This window comes from Haliotis rufescens, unplaced genomic scaffold, assembly GCF_023055435.1.
Source record: "Haliotis rufescens isolate VD_foot unplaced genomic scaffold, xgHalRufe1.0.p SCAF_1, whole genome shotgun sequence".
NCBI classification, from domain to species: Eukaryota; Metazoa; Mollusca; class Gastropoda; order Lepetellida; family Haliotidae; genus Haliotis; species Haliotis rufescens.
Window position 1 is genome coordinate 30980096 of NW_025963779.1, and position 27802 is coordinate 31007897.

Genomic DNA, 27802 nt, shown 5'->3' on the forward strand with positions numbered 1-27802 from the left:
ACAAGCACAGTCGCACTTTACCGCAAGAATGGGTTGCTGAAGACCTATTCTACCCCCGATCTTCACGGGTCGGTTTAGTTGGGAGAGCGGAAGGTCGGTGGTTCGATTCCCTGTCCGCGTCATACAAAAAGACGTTACCCTGCCTGGCTCTCGGCATTGAGGAGATAAAAGAAGTACAGGTTTGTAAAATGGACAATACCCTCTGCACCAACCGATCCCCTCCCAAGTTGGGCATTCACTACTCCGGTCACAAGATCAACGCTACACTCGTCTCCGTATCGGAGATGTGCCACGTATAAAGTTCAAGCAAGGGAGGAAAGGAAGTATTTTTAACCCCATGAACCCCATGTTTTGTTTGTTTGTTTGTTTGTTTGTTGTTTAACGCCGCACCCAGCAATATTCCAATGTAGACGGCGGTCTGTAAATGATCGAGTCTGGACCAGAAATTCCAGTGATTGGTATCATGAGCATCGATCCAGGCAAATGGGATACGATGACATGCATCAACCTTGTCAGCGAGCCTGACCAACCGGTCCCGTTAGCCGCTTCTAACGGAAAACATGGATTGGTGATGACCTATTCTAAGGAGGAGTTTAGTTACCAAGTTAAACTTAATGATGTATTACGGAAAATGCCTCAGGTGAAAGAAACCGCAATCTTTTTAACACGTCGTGCACAATCATCACGTGCAGCACGTGGACCTATTACGTCATAACTTCGCCAACACCCGGTGAAGACCCTGGCAGTTTGATCTTGAGAACGAAAAATTGAGGCAAGTTGTCACATTTGATAATTGTGAAAAAAATCAGAAAATGTTCTGACATAAAATAGGAATATCGTATATTTGTTATTCATATGTGTGTCCTCATTACTTCAGGCACTGCGCTGATCCAGAAGGGGGTGTACGCACCCCACACGTTGAAGCATAGTTTGTTTGTTTGTTGTTTAACGCGGCACTCGGCTATTCGACGGATGTCTGGCCCAGACAATCCAGTGATTGATATCATGAGCATCGATCCCCACTACTGGGATACGATAGCATGCAAGTGCTAAGTCAGCGAGACGGAGCACCCAATCTCATTACTCGTCTCTTACGACAAGCGTAGTCGCCATTTACGGCAAGCATGGCTTGCTGAAAGAGTATTGTAACCCGGATCTTCACGGATTCCTTGAAGCATAGTCATTGTATGAAAAATCGGTGATTGTTTAACGAATGTACGTACAATACATAAGTGAATAAGAAAATTATCCGATTTTGAAGCTAATACAAATTGGTGAAAACGACAGCTGACGTGAATAATTACTTAATATAAGTTATATTTATGAATACGTCCGAAGTCGCTCCTTTTCCTGATACTGATAAGAAATCTACCTCAACAGATAAAGTCCACGTGGGAACATTGTCCTGGGCTTCCAATATGTACGCGACAGGACTTCTTGTCGTCTGCTTCCTGCAGCTGCTTGACGGGTCGGAAGGCCTCATCGCGGACTGTAACGTTGACAATATCCTCTGCACAAACCCATCACCCCCCAAGTTGGATGTTTACTACTCCGGGCAGCAGATCGCATGTAACACTCTTCTGCATATCGGAGACGTTACCAGTGTGCCACGTATAGAGTTCAAACAAGGGAGGGAAGTGAGTATTGACCTTTTGATCTACCATGTGAATCACTGTTGGATTTGTATGCTGTTGTCGGTTATATTTTAATATGGCTCCCAGATTAAAGGGTATCTGACACATGAGGCAATAACGATTACAACGGTGCACGTGTAGTGATTTGACTTGGCAATTAATATTTCTTTGTGAAAATTTTGTGGTATTTAACACATACAGTAAAGTACGGTTATAACGAACTCAAAGGGACTACTTATTTTAGTTCGTTATAACCGTAGTTCGTTATAAGCATATATACAGTATAATAACAGCTAATAGTCGGGACCCAAAAAGTAAGTTCGTTATATCCGTCAGTTCGTTATAAGCGTGTTCGTTATAACCGTAGTTTACTGTACTTGATGTGATCCTAACCATACCGCATTCCACACAATTGGGATACAAAGAAATGCTGTCAAACAAGTCACCGAGCCTGACCACCTGATCCATTCAGTCGGCTCTTACGATAAGCATGGGTTGCTACAGTTCTATTCTAACCGGGATCTTCAAGGCCAGACAAGCATAGGTTGCTGGGGACCTATATTGTCACCCGGGATCCTCACGGGGTTGGTCAGCACCTTATCGGAACCAAACCACATTTATTCGGCCCCCACCCCACCTTTATGTATTTACGTGCTTTATGTATCCGTTTGTTGTCAGGGTGAAAGTTACGTCCTTGTGTTCGCGGACCCAGATGCTCCCTACCCGTGCGCCAGCTCCGACGGCAGCAACTACCTCCACTACGCCGCTGTCGTTAAACAGGTAAGTGAAAGTTTCTTCTTTGATAGGCATTTAGAAGTTGGACTACTAAGTAAGGATAAGATTTATGGATGAACAACTTCTTTATTACAATTAAGAGCAACGTTTCGGTGTAGGTTACTAAGTGGAAGTTTGTTTTACACCTCACATGTCAGTTACGCAATAATATAAGGTTTATGAATTCGTAGTCCGTAATATCTTTACTGAAATCAAATAGATAAACCTCACTCCGACAGATGAATATGGCTCCTATTTGCTTTGGTTACAAACTTTACTACAAAATTGAAGAATTTAAGTTAGGCGATTTTATACACGTTCGTTCTTGACCATGCACAGTGTTTCTCGTATATTATCTCCTCCATGGACGTCTATGCCTGTAGTATCTGGATGTGAAAATGCGTCTGTGTAATATTTACAAAGACTTTGAATGCAGCCCAGCAGTATCTGATTTGTTTGTTTATTTGTTGTTTAACGCCGCATTAAGCAATATTCCAGCTATATGACGGCGGTCTGTAAATAATCGACAATCCTGTGATTGACCTCATGAGCATACGATGACATGCATCAACCAAGTCAGCTAGCCTGACCACCCGATCCCTTTAGTCGCTTCTTATGACAAGCATAGTCGCCTTTTATAGCAAGCAGTTGAGTTGCTGAAGATCTATTCTACCCCGGATCTTCACGGGTCAAGTATCTGGTAACCAGAAGTTGAAAAATTAATCCACATTTCACTTATTATGTTTCGCAGACGAATGGCGTTTTGAAGCCGTCGCAAGAACTCGTTCGTAAGTATTTTTGAAACCTATATACGTATCGCTCTACTAATAACAGTAATAATAATAATGATTGTTTTTAATGCCAGATCCGCCCTTTAAAACGTGCACAAAACTCTACATTATCGCACGGGTCTATGGATCACCGCGCGTTTTAATTTAATTCTCAGCCTCCTTGAGAATATACAACCAAACCTGCCGTATGAGGCGCCAGAATGTTAATAGTCACGTTACCATAAATATCATCATGAACAAAGGCAGAGGTTTGTTTGACACCGCACTCGACAATATTCCTATATAGACGGTAAATAATCGAGTCTGGACCAGAGATCCCAGCGATTGATACCATGAGCTTGGGATACGATGACATGCATCAACCAAGTCAGCGAGCCTGACCAACCGATCCTGTTAGTCGCCTCTTACGACAAGCATAGTCGCCTCTTACGGCATGCATGGGTTGCTGAAGAACTGTTCTACTCCGGATATTCAGGAGTCGAACAGAAATTTGAAGTAGGAAGGTTATATATATACACATGTGATTAATTGATGTTTATACAAGGTAATGTTCACACAAGACATAAAGTATAATAGCCTGATTGATGTACAGAAATATTTTTGTTGCACATCCAGATTACCGTGGCCCACATCCACCAAGAGGCACACACCGGTACCAGTTTTATGTCTTTCGCTGGACATCCAATCAGAGACCGGTGCTCCACAACTCGGACCGATCGAGAGGCCACTTCCAACTAAACCGGTTCAAGACGGACAACCATTTGAATGAACCGGTTGCGGTGTTTCAGGTGAAGGTCCCGCATACTTAATCTCTTTTTGAGATATAAGAATAATACCATGTTGTATTGATTTTGGAAATAACAAATTTGTTAAATAAAAGGAGCTCTTCAGAGCTACAGATAAGCTGCGTATTTGCGTAAAATACCCCCAGAACATATTCAAAACCCAATTGTTTTCAATTAACTTGCGTACAGAAACGCATGCGTTCAATGCAAAACTCAAATTATATAAACACGTCGAGTAAATTACCAATGAAGCTTTTTCAGCATACGTACAAAGGAGTTAATTTCCGAAACACAATAACAAGCTTATTTACTTTCCGGGTCAAGCCTATTTATTTATACATCTAAAATAATATTTCATTTTTTTTTAAATCTTAAAATGTTCACTAATTTTGGGGAAAAAACAATAGATTGATGAATAGATGAGTGAAAAAATATTGGTTACCCAATGAAAAATGTTATAACCCAATAAAAATAGAAACCCTAGAGTAAAAACTCAATTGCTCAAAATTTTATCTGGAGCTGTGGGCTCTTATGAACAAACATTATAGTATTGTTTATGTAGATACTACTTGATACAGCTTGGGGACATTCTTGTTTGCTGGATTAGACAAATATAACATAATTCTCAGGGTTATCCCCCTCTCTTTTTTTAACCGCAACACTCAGGAACATTCCATCTATATGTCGGCGATCTGTAAATACTCGAGTATGAGCCAGTGATTGCCATCATGAACATCATCCACGCATTTGGAATACGCTGACATGCATCAACCGCGTCAGTCTGAATACCCGATCCTGTAAGTCACCTCTTTCGACAAGCATGGGTTGCATGAAGACCAATTCTAACCTGGGGCTTCACGGGTCCAACGGACGGTCGATAAGAAATGGCTACTATACCAATTGTGGGCACGGTTGCCCAGTTGTCTAAGGCGCCGCGATTAGCTGTGCAGAGTTGCGTCCCTTGGGCACGCCAGAAACCTATGATTGTGGGTTCGAATCCCGGTTCGCACCGATTATTTTTCTAGGTTTGTCAGCACTATACCCGTACTCGTGGGTTTCACTGAAGTGGTAAACGACTACCACCTGCTCACGTCGGGCTTTACTCCCACATTAAGCTGATACGCCGCGATATAACTGGAATACTGTTAAAAGCGGCGTTAAACGAAACTCACTAACTCACTACTATACCAATTGATTAGGAAGAACTAAGATATTTTGTGTTTCAATTACATAGAACAAGCAGGGGGCTGTTAGATACATACATGTTATAAAATATTCGAATTCTTAACAAAACAAGTCCTCGGCGAGTTTTGGATGTGGGGATGATCAATTCTTTATGGCCGAATTAAATCCTCGCTTATGGATCCTGACACACAAATCTAAAATATCTGACAGTTGTAACATACGTTATTGACATGTTAAGCTACATGATACAACTGGGCGTAGAGATTATTAATAACGTTTCGGTATATTTGTTTAAACTGCATAAATAGTTAAAAACTTTGTTTTTTTCGTTTCCAGGTTGTAAGGTTAGAAGCTGTTTTTATTTTCCTTCTTGTGCAACTATGATAACATATACGAACATCCACAGATGAATAACTCCCATTGGAACCAATACTGTGATAGATGTAGACCATGCTTACCAACCATAATTCGACCTGGGTCTGGCTTGCAGCGAGACCGCCTCCTTGGTCTTGTGGGTTTAGAGTGGCCCGGAGAATGAAGGTCGGTGGTTTGCGTCAAACCAAAAGTCGTTGAAAATAATACTTGTTACCCTGCCGGCGCTAGGGAATTAAGAGGTTGGGACAAGGACTGTGTCGAAGTGGAGTGTCCATGGTCAACTGTGGCATGGTATCTCATAGCACGTCGCTATATCAGTGCAATAATCTAGAGCGCAACATTGAACCCCATTGCACCCAGTCTCATTATGATCAGATGTTAGTTCTCGCTCCCGCTAATCAAGGATCTGAGGACATCCCCTTACGGGTCTGGTCAGAACGACCTTTCATCCGACCAATCAGCGCCGATTACCAGGGGCCTGTTACACAAAGCGATCTTAGTGCTACGACTGTCGTAAGCCTGTGTTAAAGTACGGGAGTTACGATCATCCTAGCGCTAAGATCGCTTTGTGGAACGGGCCCCAGATCAGTCGGAATGTGTTTTTCTTATCATGCGACCTCGAAAAGTTTAACACGGGTTTTTCCGAATGACAGCTTCGGGCTGTACGACAAATCAAAATAATTTTCTATATCTCGCTTCAATGGGATAACCATTTGGAACGGTAGAGACTATCCATACCCCGTGGGAAATAATGCCATACAATCTAGGCCATCTTAAATAAATTCCAGTGTTGAATAGGTGTTTAGCAACTCGCGCTTGCCGTAAAAGGCGACTATGCTTGTCGTAAGAGGCGACTAAAGGGTTTGGGTGGTCAGGCTCGCTGACTTGGTTGATTCATGTCATCGTGTCCCAATGGCGTGGATCGATGCTCATGATCTCAATAACTGGATTGTCTAATCCAGACTCGATTATTTACAGACCGCCCTCATATAGCTGGAATATTGCTGAGTGCGGCATTAAACAACAAACAAACAAACAAATAACCTTAATAAGAGCAGCCCATGTTAAGGTCACCTACTCGTTTCTCAACACTTAAAGTACATGGGTAGGTAGGTCTGGTGTGTATTACACTACCACACTTGACAATTGTATTAATTGACAGTAATGAAGAAGGGAGGCCTTCGTTGGTATTAGTGGTCAGGGCGGGTTTCATCAAAAGTGCAACTTCGGAAAGGAAAATAACGACGAATTTGTAACCGGAACCGACTTCAGCACCCAGAACATATGTAAAACTTCAGGTTGGGGGCGTTGTTCAAGGTTGGTCGGTGATGAGAAACACGAATTATATTATGTGGACTTCGCCACAGATGGATGAACAATGTCTTGCCACACAGTCCCACATTTTCACCCAGTGTGAACACGTTTTCATCTTAACTTAGGAGTCGTTCGAAGTCAATAGTTTATTTCTATGAAAGTAAAGTTCCTACCCCCATTTTACTTAACGAAGCCAGGGTAATCATCAACCTCGTTGGACTGTGACTCGTTTTATATCGGTGAGCGGGAACATGCGCTTTATGTGGACCCCCTACCATCTATTCAAAATCGTCCATAGTTCTCATTATTATCAAACGCCGAAAGTTTTTCTTCCCGTCTACGCATTCATACGATATAAAAGAAGAGATACATAAAAGTCACCCGACAGTATGCCTTCTGTCCAGTAAGGCTATTGAAAAAAAGCGATAAAGTACACTGATTCGTCATAACGCGACAGGTTGCGTTGACATATCGTGGTAGGCGCGGTATACCGAGGAGGGAAGGTAGGCAAGGCAGCGACCTGGGAAAACACGTTTAGTTTTAGCCGAACATAAGGGCATGGCGGGATGCCAGAGGATGGCCTACAGGTGTATGGCGAGATACTCTCGCTTCTTCAAGAGCAGGTAAGTCATTCTATGAGTTTGATCTGTACAACTCGTCATGGAACGCCTTAGTAACGCGACACGGATCCTGTCGTTATTACATAAGACGTGTATTTGTGGACGATTCTTTTGTTGGGGTGTCTTCTCTACAATCGATAACTCAGTCTGATGCTAAGCAGCTTGCTTATCATCAATCAATATTTGATTATGCAAACACAAAACCTTTAAACCACATGGTGATTCTAATTCAAATATCGCTCATATTCAAACGCAAACGATATGACAGAATTATGGACATAGTAGCTAACGCGGATCTAAAGACGGATTGGATTTATTTCTTTGAGAAAAAGTATAGTCCTGTATCTTTTATGTAATGTGGTCCAACCACTTCACAATTCCCACCCCTCTCGCTCCATCTCATACACACTCTGTCACAGCTTCCGTGTATGCTTGCCACGCCCATAACGAGCTTGTTACGTTGCGTCCCAAATTTAGATATAATGCTGTGTACAAGAATCTATTTTTTAAGATTGAAATTCTCGCCTCGCTGTGAACAGGAGCCTCCTTAGGTAGCGCAGTGCTATGCTGAATGATAATACAAATTCTGTCCCTGCAGACAGAAGACACTCGAACCGAGCACCCTAACCATAAGACTATCTATACGCGAGAGCATTATCATTTTATAACATCTCACACGTGCCTCATGCATGATGTATTCTACGTCGTGATAATGTTTGGAGCGTGTATACAATTGCCAAGTTTGCATTACATATTTGACAATGCGTACGTCGTAAGTAAGGAAAAGATATATGGATGAACAACTTTGAGCAACAGTGGGAGCCACGTTTCGGTGTAGGTTTCAACACCATTATCAAGCGTGATGTGATGTACGGGATATTGTTGACAGGCATATATATGAGGCAATGGTATACAGTTGATTAGATTGGGATGTAGTTACACGGAAGTGGAAAAACCTGTTTTGTACAAAAAACAGGCTAAAAGAAGTTAATACGTACGTTGGTCGGTATTATACGTCGTGTTCACTCCATAAAAGAGCCGTCTCGGCATTCGTATGGAATTCCCGTCGCTTAAAGAGAAAAATTAGCGTAGGATGTGTACAGAGCTCCAGATAACATTTTGAGCAATTGAGTTTTTACCCCCTAGGGTTTCAATTTTTATTGGGTTATTACATTTTTCTTTGGGTAACCAATATTTTTTCACTCATCTATTCATCAATCTATTGTGTTTTTCCTAGAATTAGTGAACAGTTTAAGATTTAAAAAAAGAAATGAAATAATGTTGTAGATGTATAAATAGATAGGCTTGACCCGGAAAGTGAATTAGCTCGTAATTGTGTTTCGGAAATTAGCTCCTTTGTACGTATGCTGAAAAAGCTTCATTGGTAATTTACGCGAGGTGTCTTTTATACATTTGAGTTTAGCATTCAATGCATGCGTTTCTGTACGCAAGTTGATTGAAAGAAATTGGGTTTTGAATATGTTCTGGGGGTATTTTACGCAAATGCGCAACTTATCTGAAGCTCTGACCTCGTATGTTATTTGGAGCCTGAACTCTGAATATATAATATAAGGGTTGTTTCCTTATTCGCTGCTGCGATAATAGATATAATATCATCAATACTTATATTTACATATATTGTATGGTGATATACGCCAATATATACCAGTAGATTTGAAACACCCACAACTCAGCTATATTCATTTGGTTAAAATCACTGCAAGCTTTCAAAACAGAGTCAATCTTCCTAGCTTCATTTTAACCGGTAATTAAATTACAGACAGAATTTACACACTATTTACTAAAGGTGTTTCAAGATCAGGTAACGTCTGAGACCTGTATCACTTCGTTCTTTCCTCCACATTAAGCTGACTTGCTGTGATATAACTGGAATATATATCAAGATCACTAGAGATCACGTGTTCTAGATCGATATGCAAATGGGAATGATTTACTGTAATAACATTTAATAATCGATTTTTTGTAATCTCAAACTTGACGGAGGCAATCCGGACTTATAATAACGTAATTTCAAGATATTCCAGATAAACATAAATTTACATTCCCTATTACCGACCGTCACCGAGTAAATATAAATAATTATATATATTTACTGCATAAACTTCAACACGTAATTGTTAAAGGATTTTATTGGACCATAGAAAATATGTACGAGAATGCATTATATTCCAATACAATGACATATCTGTCTGTAAGATTAGAATAGTTTGCATACAAATTGAATTACAGTTGGGGTATTAAGTATACATGTACAAGAGTTACATCAAGAGTACATTTGGATATATATTTAAATGTCAAAAAAGGCTTTTCCGAGCTATATTTTTGCTTATCGTTATGAAATATAATTTACGAATTATGCAATCATAAACCTAAATGAAATCAGCGTCCTCGTATTTTGTAACAATAAGCGCACAAAAACACGTCCAGTCACATATCTCTCATTCATACATACACAGCAGCGATATATGTAGTAGTTGTTAATCAACACCCTCTGCGTAAACACCCTGGATAATAACAGGGGGCGGTACGTCGAACACATTTCCATCGCCCAATGTTTTCATTAAATGTCATTGCAGTGTCATAGCAGTAAGTCGAGTCTTCGTTTCAAACTACTGAGCGTGTCGTTTCAAATCTGTGAATTGCGCCTGCCCGTCGCTTGGTGTTCAGAAAAGGGTGTGGGGTATGTTTGCATTACTCTGGTCGGCCCCGAATGATTGTATTACTAGGATAGCCCTTGTATAGCGCAATGTGATACACGCCACAATAGGCACCTTTAAAAAGCGGCGGAGATGGAATATTTTTCAAAACTGCATATTGAGAAACAATAACCGAACATCGATATAAACAAATGATTGTATTATACTCGTTACATGACATAAAAAAATATAGGTCAATTTGCTGAATATGTGTCAACGTTGTTGAATATGTATACTTGTTCGGTGCTGACCTAGTTCGTCAATTTATTGTAAACCCATATAGCCCCGTGGTTATTCGAAGTATCCCTATATGTAATATGTAGAATTAAATATAAATAGCCAACGCCTGAGAATAACCAGTCTCGATTATCCACCGAAGCAGACTCCATTCGGCGCAAAAGGCAAAACAGCGGTGAAACTTATATGAATGGATACCTGAAAATCAATGAAGACACCGAGTGTTCGCGAAAAGAGCAAGTATGGCATGCCCTACCGGTAGCACCCCGACTCACAATTTGCATTAAAAAAGTGTTTGTCGCCTGACATGTAAGGAAAACTAAAAGACAAAACTGGCGTTAAATTGGGAATCTACATTATTTTTAGTACCATATCCTGATTAAAGTCTTAGCTCGTCAAGCCGAAGACCTTCGGATTTCGATATATATATATATATAAATAAAATAAATCAAATCCGGATCTTATGTTCTTATAAACGTAATCGCTTAACGTTGTTCAAGATCGAGGTAGCCCAGTGATTAAAACGTTGGCTCATCATGCCCCAAACCAGTTCGATGCTTCGATGCGGGGGCACGGGTGGCCAAGTCGTTCAAGGCGCCGCGATTCGCCGTGCAGAGTTGCGTCCCTTGGGCACGCCAGAAACCAATGATTGTGACATGTGTTCGAATCCCGGTTCGCCCCGATTATGTTTCTAGGTTTGTCAGCACCATACCCGTGCTCGTGGGTTTCACCGAAGTGGTAAACGTCTGAGACCTGCATCACTTCGTGCTTTCCTCCAAAATTAAGCTGACACGCCGCGATATAACTGAATTACTGTTAAAAGCGGCGTTAAAACAAACTCACTCACTCACTCACCAATGCTTCGATGCTCATGCTGCATAGACACATATAGATCGGCGTTGTGAAAAACAGCTGCCTCCCATTAGTTGTGTTTGGCTGGTCCATGCAGCAACAAAGCAATCCGTTTATTTATATCAATACTTGAAGCTACATCCAATTCCGTAACTGACATTATTGTAATTATTCCATTCATGTTTACATCGACAACAAAATCTGGTGTCACAACAAACTGGCTTGAACATTGTGAACATCCAATTCAAGCGCCTTTCCCTGTAGAACATGATCGTCAGAGTGCGGCACATTCACCGACATAAAGTAAATACAACTTTGCTACGAACGTGACGCGAACAAAGGATTTCGGCAACAGTTTCTGATAAACTTTCAAATGGTTTGACGTGTTAGCTTATACTATCTGACCTTAATATGCGGTTAATGGCACTATTTGATATGTATTCCGCTTGGAGTTATCTTATTACTAGTATGAAGTACGGTTGTTGAGCTGGAGTATGGTGTTTCTCTTGAAATCGGGGCGGTGGGGTAGCTTCGTGGTTGAGGCGTTCGCTCGTCACACCAAAGACCCGGGTTTGATTCTCCACATGGGTACATTGTGTGCAGCCTATTTCTGGCGTCCCCAGCTGTGATATGGCTGTAATATTGCTAAATGCCGCGTCAAACCATGCCAACTCACCCACTCACTGTTCTTGAAATCAGCTGTTTAATTGATTACATGAAATGGCAGAGGGAGTGAGTGTAATTTTACGCCGCTTTTAGTAATATGCCTGCAATATCACGTCGAGGGACACCAGACAGGGTCTTTACACAGTGTAGCCATGTGAAGAATGATTAAACCCGTGCCTTCATTAGACGGTCTAAAAATTATCTTCATAGAAAACAAAACAACTCCGCCATCCCACCGCCACCCTACGCCCACATGTGAATGTCGGTCCCTAGACATCAAAATTCCTATTCCGTGGGATTTCAATGGTTCCGTTTTATAAAACCAGATCGTGCACCCGTGTGTGAACTTGTATCTCGAGTTTATTGTCAGCGTCAGAATTCCGCCCCTCATGGCTGAGTAGATTTTAAAAGCATCACTCACCTCCTCGTTCAACCGTTGCGTGCATATTCTTCACCATAAAACGCAGCTATCTGGAGTTCACAATGAAATCGTCCACGTGGAACTAAGTGTCCTTTAAATAAGGTCGGGACCAGTACCGACCGGACAAGTCAGACTCATCAGCAGTCTGCTCAATCGTCCTACGCTGGTATGTACTGAGAATAAACAGCATAGCACTGACTTCACTGTAAGACGACATTCGTCACCACTCGCCCCTTTCCGTAACCTGCAAGAAGACTCGCCCCCTATCGATGAAGGTTATGTGCGAAAATACGACAAACCAATCAGAATGCGCGTTTGATTTCAAGTTGTTCATCAAAGAATCCCTCAGAAATATTTTTTTGATTTTACATATGTCTTGCATCTAAAATATACCCAAGACACAGTTAAATGTGTTCAATCATACTATATAATTCCGCATGTCCAGATGTGCTTTAAATTGCATCTGAAATATATATGATATATGGGGAAATATATATGTGAACCATTACGCAACGAGTTGACAACTGTTTTAGGTATGCCCGTTTGCGCTAAGACGGGACCCGGTTGCAAAAATGGATATGAGAGGGGCACGAGTCGCTATTCGGCTTGTCCCGGATTAACACGAGTTGGTCACGAATGTGTGAGACGAGTGAGAGATGACACCAGTGGCCAGGAATGCAATCCCGCTGGAGTCACCAACATTCACCGGTTGACTGGTTAGCAAGCGTCCCTTGCAGGGTTGGCTTCACTGGAGTCGGTCAATACTTTGTGGAGAGGCCCCTAGACTAACATCTTGTCTCTAAAATAAACATATCGTACAGTAAAAACAGTAGTTAAATTATCTTAATAAAAATATGATAAAAAGTAGCCCAGAGACTCTCTTCATGTTCAGATATTGCAGTAATCTAGACTTGCCAAACATTATAGACTTGCATGGGCTGTATTTGATATATTTGTATCAGGGTCTGTAAGAGTGAGTGAGTGAGTGAGTATGGTTTTACGCCGCTTTTAGCAATATTCCAGCAATATTACGGCGGGGGACACCAGAAATGGGCTTCACACATTGTACCCATGTCGGGAATCGAACCCGGGTCTTCGGCGTAACGAGCGAACGCTTTAACCACTAGAGTACCCGACCGCCCCTTGGGGTCTGTAAGACAGACTATGAGGTCCCCAGCACCCTATTGCTTTTTGGAGACTTGTTTTAAATTGGATCGGGAGGTACGGACCGCGTCACACGACTGATGGCGTGTCATCGTGTCTGGTTTGCCCGGCCCCGATTCTATGAGGAAGCCCGTGATACTAATTGGGGAAATAGGGGTCGACGAGTGAACATATCTCGGAGTGAACAATAGCTCCGTCACAGTGTTATGTTTACTGCAGTGAAATATCAAGTGTTATGTTCACATAAGGAAAATAATTTATGGATGTTACCGTCTTTGTTATCAGGAACACAACGTTTCAGAGTATATGGTAACTCCTTCATCTTAATTCATCTGATGGAGTTAGCATATACTTTTCCTTATGTGTATCACTTCTAAATGCCTTTCAAAGACTTGTTATGTTCACTGCAATGAAGGGGGCACGGGTGGCCCAGTCGTCTAAGGCACCGCAATTCGCTGTGCAGAGTTGCGTCCCTTGGGCACGCCCAAAACCTATGATTGTGGGTTCGAATCCCGGTTCGCCCGGATTATGTTTCTAGGTTTGTCAGCACCACACCCGTGCTCGTGGATTTCACCGAAGGGGTAAACGCCTGAGACCTGCATCACTTGGGGCTTTCCTCCCACATTTAACTGACACGCCGTGATATAACTGGAATACTGTTAAATGCGGCGTTAAACCCAACTCACTCACTGCAATGAAAATATCACTTTGCTCAACTTTCTCAGTCTTTCACACTGTTTCAGTGTCGTGAGTGAAAATACACCTTGACAGACGGCGGTGTGTCAATTATCGAATCTGAACAAGATAATACAATGACTGACATCATTAACATCGATCTACGCAAATGAGATGCATATAGATTGTATGATATCGCTATCAACCTGCACGGCACCGAGCGCGACCATCCGGGCTATTTTGTTCGCCTCTTACGACAAGCTTAGGTCTGCTGGGGACCTTTACTCTAGCCCGAAATACCCCCGGGTCGCCTCTTTAGTGCATCCTTTAGTTTTGGTATATCAGGAGAAGTTGCACAACCAGCTGTAGGTGATTAAGCTGCACTTGAACATCTGTGTCTATAAAGAGCCGCTATGGTCAGTCATGCGCAACATGACATAGGCTTTTAAATCACAAAAGCACAGCAGTGTGGTGTATTTTATGACAAGTCATTTGTGTGTGACCGCTGAAGCTGAAAGTGTCACATACAGACATGAGAGTCACACGAGCCTTTATCAACATTGCGTTACTTGACTTGCGTTTGGGGGGGAGGGGGCGCTCTGGCGTCTATAGGTGATAGCAGACCCAAACAACAGCCTGCCTATCCGAACACACAGTTGATGACATGTTGTTCCGACGCCTTATCGGGCCTGAATTAGTATTGCTTATAGAAGGTTGTCAACTTGACATTGATACGCTCTTGTGGAATTGAATATCCGGATCTGCCCCTCCTCCCTCTCTCTCTCTCTCTCTCTCTCTCTCTCTCTCTCTCTCTCTCTCCCCCCCCCCCCTCTCTCCCTCCCCCCCTCTCTCTCTCTCTCTCTCTCTCTCCTTCATTTCCACCACCCATCCATATCTACTCCCCAACACGGGGCGGTCGAGTAGTCTAGTGGTTAAAGCGTTCGCTCGTCACACCGAAGACCCTGGTTCGATTCCCGACATGGGTACAATGTGTGAAGCCAATTTATGGTGTCCCCCGCCGTGATATTGCTGGAATATGGCTAAAAGCGGCGTTAAACCAAACTCACTCACTCACTCTGGTGTCCCCCGTGTGATATTGCTGGAATATTGGTAAGAGCGGCGTATACCATACTCACTCACTCCTCCTCAACACCATAACACACCCATCAATAACAAAATAAAATAAAAATATGTCAAAAACTATTCTGTCATGAATTTGGAAATAGTCTACTTTGAATGAATCGCCGCGAATAGCTGCAAAATTGCTGATGCGGCGTTAAGCAATATTCACTCACTCACTCACTCACTTTGAATGAAACGGCCGCATCACCGTGAAGTTTATTATCATACAATAGGACTTTCTCAGTCGTTGAAGGGGGCACGGGTGGCCCAGTCGTCTAAGGCGCCGCGATTCGCTGTGCAGAGTTGCGTCTCTTGGGCACGCCAGAAACCTATGATTGTGGGTTCGAATCCTGTTTCGCCCCAATTATGTTTCTAGGTTTGTCAGCACCATACCCGTGCTCGTGGGTTTCACCGAAGTGTTAAACGTCTGAAACCTGCAATTTTAGAAATTTGAACATATTTGTTAGAAATATTTAGAAATATTCTTTATCATAATCATTATTTACAGACCATTTCGTAATGTTCCAAATGTTGAGCTATTAAAAATCAAATTCATTTTAAATATGCTCTTAATTATTTATTTAATGTAGTAATATTTATTAAGCAGTTGTCTTATTTCTTATTCAAATGAACAGACAAACAAATTGTGAAATCTATCTCCTGCTTTGTCACCTTTTTTTTCAGAGTGGTCATTTTTTTCAAAAAATGATATTTGTTATCCTTCTGTCTGTTTCAATCGGTGAATTTTGATTGGAGGTTCTAACTTAAGCACAATTCTGGGATCGGAACCAAACTCATTAAAGCTTTGAAACGCATTAGTATGACGTTATTATGTATACAGAGTCCAAAATCTATATATGGTAATAAATCATGTTGTGTCTTAACGTCAACTGTCAATATTCAATATTCAGCGAAATATTTGGACATTAACTAATAATATTAGTGCACAGGCCGCAATAAGGTATTAACGGTAGTATATGGTGATTTAAGTGCGAACGGGCAATACGCTATAGGTATTAGAAAAGTATTCGTACGTCACAACTGAACGACAGGTCATCTTCTTTGTCCTCTTTTTCAGGTTGTTCCTCTGCCTTGTAGGGCTCGCTATCATGTGCGTCACTGTATGGAGCTTCAGAGAGGATAACAGGACTTTTCATTCGGGTGAGAATTGCCATTGGTGCATCATGAAGTGTGTCATTTATGGCCAAGACAAAATTACTCGTGTTATATTTTCTATGTTTTTAAAGCTATGTATATCTAGGCTACCCCCTGAAGGACGATAATTTTATACCAGGGGGTCAGGGGCTGGTATTTTAAAAACGGAAAAAGTCTAACCCCGAACATGCTTGAAAAATATATTCAGGCTTTTCACAAAACAGTAACTCGTTCACTGGACATGCTCGCAGTTCCATAATATTGTTTTATGGGTCGGAACATATTGTTTAGCTCATCTTCCAGGGAAAAGGAGTGTATGTTTTGAAGCACTAACTGTTCAAAGACAAGACAGATCCCAGCTTTGCACATGGAATCATGACCAATTCTAATGGCGATCCAAATGTGGATCCCTCAAAGAGGTGGTTCCGAGGTAACCCATGATTGGCGCGAGAGCCGCCCTTGTGATAAACCGGGACAGAATTGGTCTTCAGCAAGCCATGCTCGTCGTAAGACAAAACGGGATCGGGTGGTCAGGCTCGCTGACTTGGTTGATGCGTGTCATCGTATCCCCATTGCGGGGATCGATGCTCATGATGTCAATCACTGGATTGTCTGTTCCAGACTCGATTAGTCACAGGCCGACGTCACATAGTTGGACTAGCGGGGTGTTACACAACAAACAGACAAAACGTACGGTGACCAGTCGCATAAGGCGCCATAATTCGCTGTGTAGAGTTGCGTTCTAAAGGCGTGCCGAACCATTTACATCATGTGTTCGAATCCCGGTTCGCCCTGATTATGTTTCTAGGTTTGTCAGCACCATACCTGTGCTTGTGGGTTTCATCGAAGTGGTACATTATGATCATGGGTTCGAATCCCGACTATATACATTCCGTCGTGCGGAAGGGGGGGGGGGGGGGGGCATGGGAACAACATTTATTCAACAAACAAACAAACAAACAAACAAAACGTTCGGTGCCCAGTCGCATGAGGCGCAATAAGTCGTTTCGCAGAGTCGCGTTTTTAAGGCGTGCCGAAACATTATGATCATGGGTTCGAATCCCGGTACCAAACCAAACAACATTAATTAACTTAAATATAATGGGTTTATGTTTCAGCTCTGTTATCTCTAAAACAGCATGGGGAAAGACAAAGCGGCCTGCTAAAATACAAGTTCCTGAGCTGGAAACAAGGTACGTGTAGATATGGTACTCTAAAAAAGTCCATGTGTAATAGTGTTATTCCTAGTGGGAGTAAGTGCAGCCAGTACGACGAGTGACTGTCCCTACGTATTGGCGCATCTTCTCATAAACGGGGTACCGGTTAGCCCAGTTGTCTAAGGCGCCGCAACGCTTTTTAAGAGTTACGTCCCTTGGGGACGCCGTGGGTTCGAATCCCGGCTCACCCTGATTATGTTTCAAGGTTTGTCAGCACCATACCCGTGCTCGTGAGTTTCACCAAAGTGGTACCCGTTTGAGACCTGCATCACTTCGGGCTCACCTCCCAAATTAAGCTGACACGCCGTGATATAACTCGATTACTGTTCGAAGCGGCGTTAAGACCAACTCACTCACTCTTCTCATAAACTGTCGTAGCAGTTCACAGGCTTACTTGGATGTCCGTTTAGGCGATGTCATGAACACTTTGAACCGATTGTTCGTTGATGCTTCGAAGAAGATGCACAACAATCTATCAATTCTATGCGACAACTGACAACAGATGACACTAATGGCAAAATGGCAAAGCATGAACTATCTTTACAGTCACCAGTCCCACTGTCTTTCTAGATTCATCTTGGAGATTACCTAGGAAGCATAAACGCCCTGACCAAGACCACATGGACGAGGCACTCCAACCTGTCCTGCCTCAGATGAATAACTTTGAACAACAGGGGCAGAATTTTAATCCTGGTCAACCTCAAGCCATTGCCGATCAAGGCCAGCGAAATTGGGCACCTGAACCTGCCTTGCCTCAAATGAGCCAATTGGAACTAAAGACAGGACCCAAACAAGATCAGATAAACGGGGCTCCTCAGCCTGCTCTGGCACAGGAGCAGAATGTTAATCCTGGTCAGGCTCAAGCAGGACACGACCTAGGCCAGCTGAAGGCGGCACCTCAACCTGCTCTGCCACAGAATGTTAATCCTGGTCAACTTAATGCAGCTGCTAATATAGGCCAGATGAACGCGGCACCTCAACCTTTCCGGCCACAGAATGTTAATCCTGGTCAACCTAATGCAGCTGCTAATATAGTTCAGATGAACGCGGCACCTCAACCTGCCCTGCCACAGAATGTTAATCCTGGTCAACCTAATGCAGCTGCTAATATAGTTCAGATGAACGCGGCACCTCAACCTGCCCTGCCACAGAATGTTAATCCTGGTCAACCAAATGCAGCTGCTAATATAGGCCAGCTGAACGCAGCACCTCAACCTGCCCTGCTACAGAATGTTAATCCTGGTCAACCTAATGCCGTGCCAGACATAGGCCAGCTGAACGCTGCGCCTCAACCAGCTCTGCCTCAAATGAACCAAGTTGAACAACATGGGCAGAATCTTAATCCTGTTCAGCCTAAAGCAGTTCCCGGTCTTGGCCAAGTAAACGAGGAAAAACAGCCCGTTTTGCCACAAGTGATCATGAACCAAATAATACCGCGGCTTGAGGAATCTAATCCTGGTCTGCGTCAAGGTGAATCTCAGCCTGCCCAACCTCTGGTGAAGCAAGGTGTGCCGTCTTTTGTCGATGAGGTGCCAGTGATACTTTCGTGGCATCCTCTAGGAGGAGTCCAAGATGTCAGTATTATATGCGGGCTTCGCAAATGTTTGATGGTAAAAGATCACGAAGAGTGGAAAAAACACGACTATATGGTAATTTCATTTGTAATTCATATAACAGGACTATTATTCTCTGATTTATAACAAAACCATAGTACTAGCCCACTCAGATACCATGCCACAGTTTAACACGATTACCCACTCAGAAACATTATACTGACTCGCAGCCGGCAGGTCCTTGTTTTATCCTCTAAATGACGAGTGCAGGCAGGGTAACAACAAATATCAACGTTTAACGTCTTTTGCTGTGACGCGCTCTATCGACTAGACCGCGGTCGGCATCTCAACAATTAAAGTAGTGCTATCTATATAAGTATTGTTATATTCTTTAAGGCATTCGAAAGTTGAAAATCAAGTTCCATATAAATAACACATCTTCGAAATGGAACTCGCCTGAATAGAAAGGAATAAAAAAAAATTAGACTGAAATGAAATTTCAAGACGATTGTTAGGGTCGTGATTAGGTGAAATAACACGAATGAGATTTTATATAAGGTCACATCATGAATCTCCTTTTCCCAGGGCATCCTTTTTTATGGAACTGACTTTGGCTCCGAAGGTCTACCCGTACCCCGAAAGCCGGGGCATCTATGGTCTGTTCTACACGAAGAATCCCCAAAGAATAATGATTGGTTGTTTTCCGCTAAATCCGCCATGTCTATTTTTAATCTGACGGCAACCTTCAAGCGACAGTCACATTACTCCTTCCCTACCATGTGGCTCCCCGTAAGTATACAAGAGAACCAAACTGTTTCTGGATAAAATATTGACACTAGAACAATTATTCATCTTTGTTGCCGAATAGCACAGCTGGCATCAACGTTCCCTTCAAACACAACGTGGGGATTCCGGTTTGGAATAGGCTCCCAGCAATGGTTATCTTAACAGGCGACTAAATGGATCGATGACTTGCATTTGGTTGACTACTTGAACCCTGCCGGTGTTGGACGTTACTCTTAATATCCGGGGCGGTCGGGTAGCCTAGTGGTTAAAGCGTTCGCTCGTCACGCCGATGACCCGGGTTCGATTCCCGACATGGGTACAATGTGTGAAGCTCATTTCTGGTGTCCTCCGCCGTGATATTGCTGGAATATTGCTCAAAGCGGCGTAAAACCATACTCACTCACTCACTAATCTTAATATCCGTAACTGGATTATCTGGTCCAGACTCCATCACATACAGATCGCCCCCATATAGCTGGAATATGGCTGATTGCAGCTTTAAGAACAAACCAACAAACAGCCCTTGAACCAAAGCACAGATTCATATAAAGGCTTGGCTATGCCAGTTTACCTATGAAGTCAATTTACTCTGCCGCCTGTGGATACGTTCAATTTCAAGTACCTAAGTGATTGGTCCGACTTTACACTCAAATTGTCCGATTCATCAACACTGGAAATGGGCGATAGCCCCGGTCTCCTATAGAAAAAGTCAAACCCGGGTAAAGCTGCGAAAATCGTGTTACTTCTAGATAATTTTTTACCACAGGCCTGTTGTTATTCTGACGAACCTAACTGATACTTTTGTCAACCGAGACCATTTAAGTTTGGTGAATAAGAGTGAGTGAGTGAGTGAGTGAGTGAGTATGGTTTTACGCCGCTTTTAGCAATATTCCAGCAATATCACGGCGGGGGCCACCAGAAATGGGCTTCACACATTTTACCCATGTCTGGAATCGAACCCGGGTCTTCGGCGTGAGGAGCTAACGCTTTAACCACTAGGCTACCCGACCGCCCCTGGTGAAAAAGAGGGCAATCAGAAAAACACACCATAATATGTAATTCGAAAATAACCATGATACACTTTATTAAAATTATACTCACTGAAGTCTTGTTCGTGATTACAAAAATCAGGGACAACGGCGCAGATCACTGTATTTGCTACAAAGCACTGGTTTGTCTGGCCTAACATATTGGGTATTTTCGGAATTATAGGAGTCTTAAATGAGGACAGGAAGCATCCTGGAAACGTTATGACCAACAATAAAGTTGCTATCAGTAAAGTGTTCAATCTCTTTTCATGTTCAATAATCATCGTAACTTGCAGGATGAGCGGGCTTTGACCGACACCCAGTACATGGTGTCCATCGCAGAGAAGAACCGCCTGAGAAGGGAAGGTCTGGCTCCTGTGGTGTTCGTCCACATGGACTGCCACACAGCCTCCGACCGCAGCCACTACATGAGACTGCTGAATCAGTTCATAAAAATAGACTCCTACAGTGACTGTGAGCATAACAAGGATTTCCCTTCAAAGTAGGTATTCAACGTCAACTAATTGTCACATCCAACGTCCTTTCAGATTTTGCACTCCATCCTGTCATAGTGTTCAACGTCCATTCAGTCATCGTGCTCAACGTCCTTGTGGTCATAGTGTATAACGTCCTTGTAGTCATAGTGTTTAATGTCCTCGTAGTCATAGTGTTTAACGTGAATTCAGTCATAGTGTTTAACGTCCTTTTGGTCATAGTGTTTAACGTCCTTGTGGTCATAGTGTTTACGTCCTTGTAGTCATAGTGTGCAACGCCAATTCAGTCATAGTGTTTACGTACTTGTAGTCATAGTGTTTAACGTCCATTCAGTCATAGTGTTCAACGTCCATTCAGTCATAGTGTTCAACGTCCATTCAGTCATAGTGTTCAACGTCTATTTAGTCATAGTGTTCAACGTCCATTCAGTCATGGTGTTCAACGTCCATTCAGTCACAGTGTGCAACGTCCATTCAGTCATAGTGTGCAACGTCCATTCAGTCATGGTGTTCAACGGCCATTCAGTCATAGTGTGCAACGTCCATGTAGTCATAGTGTTTAACGTCCTTTTGGTCATAGTGTTTAACGTCCTTGTGGTCATAGTTTACGTCCTTGTAGTCATAGTGTGCAACGCCAATTCAGTCATAGTGTTTACGTACTTGTAGTCATAGTGTTTAACGTCCATTCAGTCATAGTGTTCAACGTCCATTCAGTCATAGTGTTCAACGTCCATTCAGTCATAGTGTTCAACGTCTATTTAGTCATAGTGTTCAACGTCCATTCAGTCATGGTGTTCAACGTCCATTCAGTCACAGTGTGCAACGTCCATTCAGTCATAGTGTGCAACGTCCATTCAGTCATGGTGTTCAACGGCCATTCAGTCATAGTGTGCAACGTCCATGTAGTCATAGTGTTCAACGTCCATTCAGTCATAGTGTTCAACGTCCTTGTGGTCATAGTGTATAACGTCCTTGTAGTCATAGTGTTTAATGTCCTTGTAGTCATAGTATTTAACGTGAAATCAGTCATAGTGTTCAACGTCCATTCAGTCACAGTGTTCAACGTCCGTTCAGTCATAGTGTGCAACGTCCATTTGGTCATAGTGTGCAACGCCCATTCAGTCATAGTGTTCAACGTCCATTCAGTCATAGTGTTCAACGTCCATTCGGTCATAGTGTTCAACGTCCATTAAGTCATAGTGTTCAACGTCCATTCAGTCATGGTGTTCAACGTCCATTCAGTCATAGTTTTCAACGTCCATTCAGTCATAGAGTTTATGATATAACATAACGTTCTTTGTCGTTCATTGAACCATAGCTATCAACGACCCTTCAGCCAGGCACGTGTTCCTGGGGCAGCTGTGATTGTATTTCATGATTTTATGAAGCTGCAGTAAGACCACCAGCTGCAGATACAATAAAAGAAACCTGTATGGAATCTCCAGTCAAGATAACATGTCCTGCCTTGGAGATGCGTCGACATCCGTTATTTCACTGTCGTAACTGTATGTTTAAGTAATCTGACTTTTACTGTCGTAACTGTATGTTTAGGTAATCTGACTTTTACTGTCGTAACTGTATGTTTAAGTAATCTGACTTTTACTATTGTAACTGTATGTTTAAGTAATCTGACTTTTACTGTCGTAACTGTATGTTTTAGTAATCTGACGTTTCCTGTCGTAACTGTAAGTTGCAGTAAACGGACTTTCACTGTCGTAACTGTATGTTACAGTAATATGACTTTTACTGTCGTAACTGTATGCTGCAGTAATCTGACTTTCACTGCCGTAACTGTATGTTACAGTAATATGACTTTTACTATCGTAACTCTATGCTGCAGTAATCTGACTTTCACTGTCGTAACTGTATGTTTAAGTAATCTGACTTTTACTATTGTAACTGTATGTTTAAGTAATCTGACTTTTACTGTTGTAACTGTATGTTTTAGTAATCTGACGTTTCCTGTCGTAACTGTAAGTTGCAGTAAACGGACTTTCACTGTCGTAACTGTATGTTACAGTAATATGACTTTTACTGTCGTAACTGTATGCTGCAGTAATCTGACTTTCACTGTCGTAACTGTATGTTTAAGTAATCTGACTTTTACTATTGTAACTGTATGTTTAAGTAATATGACTTTCACTGTCGTAACTGTATGTTTAAGTAATCTGACTTTTACTATTGTAACTGTATGTTTAAGTAATCTGACGTTTCCTGTCGTAACTGTAAGTTGCAGTAAACGGACTTTTACTGTCGTAACTGTATGCTGCAGTAATATGACTTTTACTGTCGTAACTGTATGTTTAAGTAATCTGACTTTTACTATCGTAACTGTATGTTTAAGTAATCTGACTGTTACTGTTGTAACTGTATGTTTAAGTAAACTGACTGTTACTGTCGTAACTGTATGTTTAAGTAATCTGACTTTTACTGTTGTAACTGTATGTTTTAGTAATCTGACGTTTCCTGTCGTAACTGTAAGTTGCAGTAAACGGACTTTTACTGTCGTAACTGTATGCTGCAGTAAACGGACTTTCACTGTCGTAACTGTATGTTTAAGTAATCTGACTTTTACTATTGTAACTGTATGTTTAAGTAATCTGACTTTTACTGTCGTAACTGTATGTTTAAGTAATCTGACTTTTACTATCGTAACTGTATGTTTAAGTAATCTGACTGTTACTGTTGTAACTGTATGTTTAAGTAAACTGACTGTTACTGTCGTAACTGTATGTTTAAGTAATCTGACTTTTACTGTTGTAACTGTATGTTTTAGTAATCTGACGTTTCCTGTCGTAACTGTAAGTTGCAGTAAACGGACTTTTACTGTCGTAACTGTATGCTGCAGTAATCTGACTTTTACTGTCGTAACTGTATGCTGCAGTAATCTGACTTTTACTGTCGTAACTGTATGCTGCAGTAATCTGACTTTTACTGTCGTAACTGTACGTTTAATTAATCTGACTTTCACTGTCGTAATTGTATGTTGCAGTAACCTGACTTTCAAAACATTGAAGGGCATGGGACCTATGATGTCAGATGGTTTCTTCAAACTTATAGCGCAGTACAAGTTTGCCTTCGCCTTTGAAAACGCCGTCTGTGACGATTACATCACAGAAAAGTTCTGGAGACCACTACGACTCGGGGTTGTTCCCATTGCTTTTGGATCATCTAAAATTAAGGTGAAATAATATTTTCAGCTCACCATGGCCCAAAAGAGCTCATGGCATGGCGAAATGCCCGATGTCCGTCAGTTAACATTAATATTCGACCCCTTGTCCGAACCAGCTATAATGAAACTTTAGGAGGCTGTGTTCGTAACTAGATCCGTCTCACGGAGTTAATAAATTTCAGTATTTAAAAAAAAATGTTAACAAAATATTTGCGAAAAGACTGCATCTGTGAAACCAGTCATTAAACACTTTATGAAGATGCATATCATCATTATGTGACCTTTTCCATGACAAGAAACTGAAAACAATAGATATTCGAATGTTGATATTTTTGAATTGGTAGTGACATAAATATGGGGTTTAGGCTTTATCGTGTCATTTAAAAAGGAACGGGGCTTTTGTCGTGGAAAAAAACTTATGACAGATATGCGTGCAGATCATAAAAAAGAAATGGTTTCTGCTGGCACTATCATCTGGTTTTAACTATTGTTGAGTGTATTTCGTAAACAGAATAACCGTCATGTGCTTAACCAAATGCTATGTTACCATAATGATGGTTGTAAATTTATTGAAAATGATATAGACCTCACTGTGTTTATACTTTCCTCTCATTTTTTAAAAGATACACTTCCCGTACTAAAGAGTATTCTGGCGAAGAACAGTGCCTTTGTGTCTTTTGTGTGTTACTAACTTCATGCGTTCTCAGCCCAGTCGTCTAAAATTAAGGCGCCGCAGTCAGCTGAGTTACGTCCCTAGGCTTAGGCGTGCATGAAACCTTTAAACCGTGAGTTCGCATCAAGGTTATGTTTTAATGCGTGTCAGCACCATACCTGTGCGCATAGATTTCACCAAAGCGAGTCGAGGTGAGGTGAAATGTGGTTTAACATCACATTCAAGATTATTGATCGCGATATACGGATTTACTTTGATAATATTTTTAAAATGGCGGGCGTTTTTCAGTAGTGGTCATAATATTAACGAAATGGAGTTTCTGAATTTTATAAGATATGCTATTTTGTATCCAGGACATGGCACCTACGGACCACGCAATCATCGATATCCGGGACTATCAGTCAGTTCGAGAAGTAGCAGATCTGATTACTTCCCTTGACAGCAATGATGTGGAGTACATGAAGTTCTTGGACTTCAAACAGACAGGTGTCACAAATCCAGTATTGAAAGAGGAGCTGAGGAAACGAGACTGGGGGAATGGCAAACCTATCCGTTCTTATTTTCATGGCTTCCAATGTTTTTTATGCAACAAGCTTCACGATATGAAAATCCAGGTTCAAACTGGTCAACCGGTCACTCGGTGGTCCGGCCAGTTTGACCATTATGGATGTCCAGCGCCAAAGTTATTTGATGACCAAGGCCGTTATGTTTTAGAGAACAATGGCTGGTTGGAACCGTACACGTACGCCAATTTTTATGAACGGGCGCTGCGCTATCACATGGACAATAATATTAACGCAGATGTGAGACAGATACACAGGTATGCGGCCAAGTTGATGAGCCAAGCTGGCAGTGGTGGAATCAGAGCTGCCTCATAGGTCAAGCTTGTGGTGCTTCAGCTATCTCATAGTTTTTATTAATTCGGTTGCTTTCTTGATATTTTGAGGTTGTCGATGACGTCATCAGTGAGGTCATTGGTTACGTCATCAGTAAGGTCGTCTTGACGTCATCAGTGAGGCCTTCGTGACGTAATGGTTTTTCGTGTTGAGGGAACAGTGAAGGGACGTTATGATCACAAAATGTACGCGGATATCGGCAATCCACCCTCAACTATCAAATATATTGTATTTGCATTCTATTATATTAGATACCTTCGACCCTGGCATTACCATTGCTTGGGTTTGAATGACGCTAAAGGGCGCTAAATAGCTATACAGTCATATTGTCTCCATGAGCGAGAGAAATGCATAGCTTAGTTGCGAGATGGTGAAGAAGATAGTGATTTCACTTCAATTCTGAAACAACCCTTTCGGGGCGAATGGGTCCTGGGTATCTATAAGAACAGGCATACATTGGTTGTTGCTTAACGCCGCACTCCAATATTACAGATATATATAAATCACGTGGCTAAAATCGCGAACATCGATCTACGTTACTTGGATACGATGAATCCCCATCTCTCTTTATTTAACGCCACACTCCGGAATATTCCATCTATATGTCGGCGGTCTGTAAGTACACGAGTCGGAACCAGTGATTGACATCATGAGCATCATCCAAGCATTTGGAATACGATGACATGGATCAAATACGTCAGCCTGACCACCCGATCCCGTTAGTCGCCTCTTACGACAAGCATGGGTTGCTGAAGACCAGTCCTAACCCAGATCTGCTCGGTGGCCAAGCATGGGTTTCTGAAGGCAATTCTAAGCCGGATCTTCACGGGACGATAGTAATAGAATGGGGATATAATACAATAGGTAATTGAAGATTTTGTGTGCATATTGACCATCAAGTTTCGTATGTATAACGGCTATCGAGATGAGTGTCAATAATTTTCATAGGATACAAGTTCATATCCTATTTCAACTTTATAGATGCCTTTTGACCATTTTTCTTTGCTTTTCGTCCTTGTTCTGTACTTGCTTACTTCGACCATTGAGATACGCGTGTGTATGGAATATCGTTCTACACGTATATTGAGATGTAAATCTACATTTCAACCTTTGAGAAACATGTGTATATCGAGTTGTAAATCTACATTTCAACCTTTGAGAAACATGTGTATAGCGAGATGTAAATCTACATTTCAACCTTTGAGAAACATGTGTATATCGAGATGTAAATCTACATTTCAACCTTTGAGAAACGTGTATATGGCGATGTAAATCTACATTTCAACCTTTGAGAAACGTGTATATCGATATCTACATTTCAACCTTTGAGAAACATGTGTATATCGAGATGTAAATCTACATTTCAACCTTTGAGAAACGTGTATATGGCGATGTAAATCTACATTTCAACCTTTGAGAAACGTGTATATCGATATCTACATTTCAACCTTTGAGAAACATGTGTATATCGAGATGTAAATCTACATTTCAACCTT

The 27802-nt window shown here is 41.8% G+C and overlaps 2 protein-coding genes across 3 annotated transcripts; both read left to right on the forward strand.

Annotated features, from left to right (window-relative positions):
* The first annotated feature begins 645 nt into the window (after window positions 1–645).
* Window positions 646–4102, forward strand: LOC124120586 (protein TERMINAL FLOWER 1-like). Its single transcript, XM_046483444.2, has 5 exons — window positions 646–772; window positions 1381–1637; window positions 2313–2414; window positions 3160–3196; window positions 3815–4102. The coding sequence occupies exons 2-5, from the start codon at window positions 1419–1421 to the stop codon at window positions 4006–4008; spliced, it is 552 nt and encodes a 183-aa protein (XP_046339400.2). The 5' UTR covers window positions 646–772; window positions 1381–1418; the 3' UTR covers window positions 4009–4102.
* Window positions 4103–7148: 3046 nt separating this feature from the next.
* On the forward strand, window positions 7149–27213 carry LOC124120578 (alpha-(1,3)-fucosyltransferase 10-like). 2 transcript variants are annotated; one of them, XM_048394683.1, is made up of 9 exons: window positions 7149–7481; window positions 16411–16493; window positions 17606–17680; window positions 18275–18583; window positions 18896–19353; window positions 19843–20046; window positions 21368–21573; window positions 24558–24747; window positions 25764–27213. In XM_048394683.1, the coding sequence occupies exons 1-9, from the start codon at window positions 7417–7419 to the stop codon at window positions 26286–26288; spliced, it is 2115 nt and encodes a 704-aa protein (XP_048250640.1). In that variant the 5' UTR covers window positions 7149–7416; the 3' UTR covers window positions 26289–27213. The 2 variants fall into 2 exon arrangements, with proteins under 2 accessions (XP_048250640.1, XP_046339393.2); XM_046483437.2 differs by having other exon boundaries at window positions 18275–19353.
* The last annotated feature ends 589 nt before the right edge of the window (window positions 27214–27802 follow it).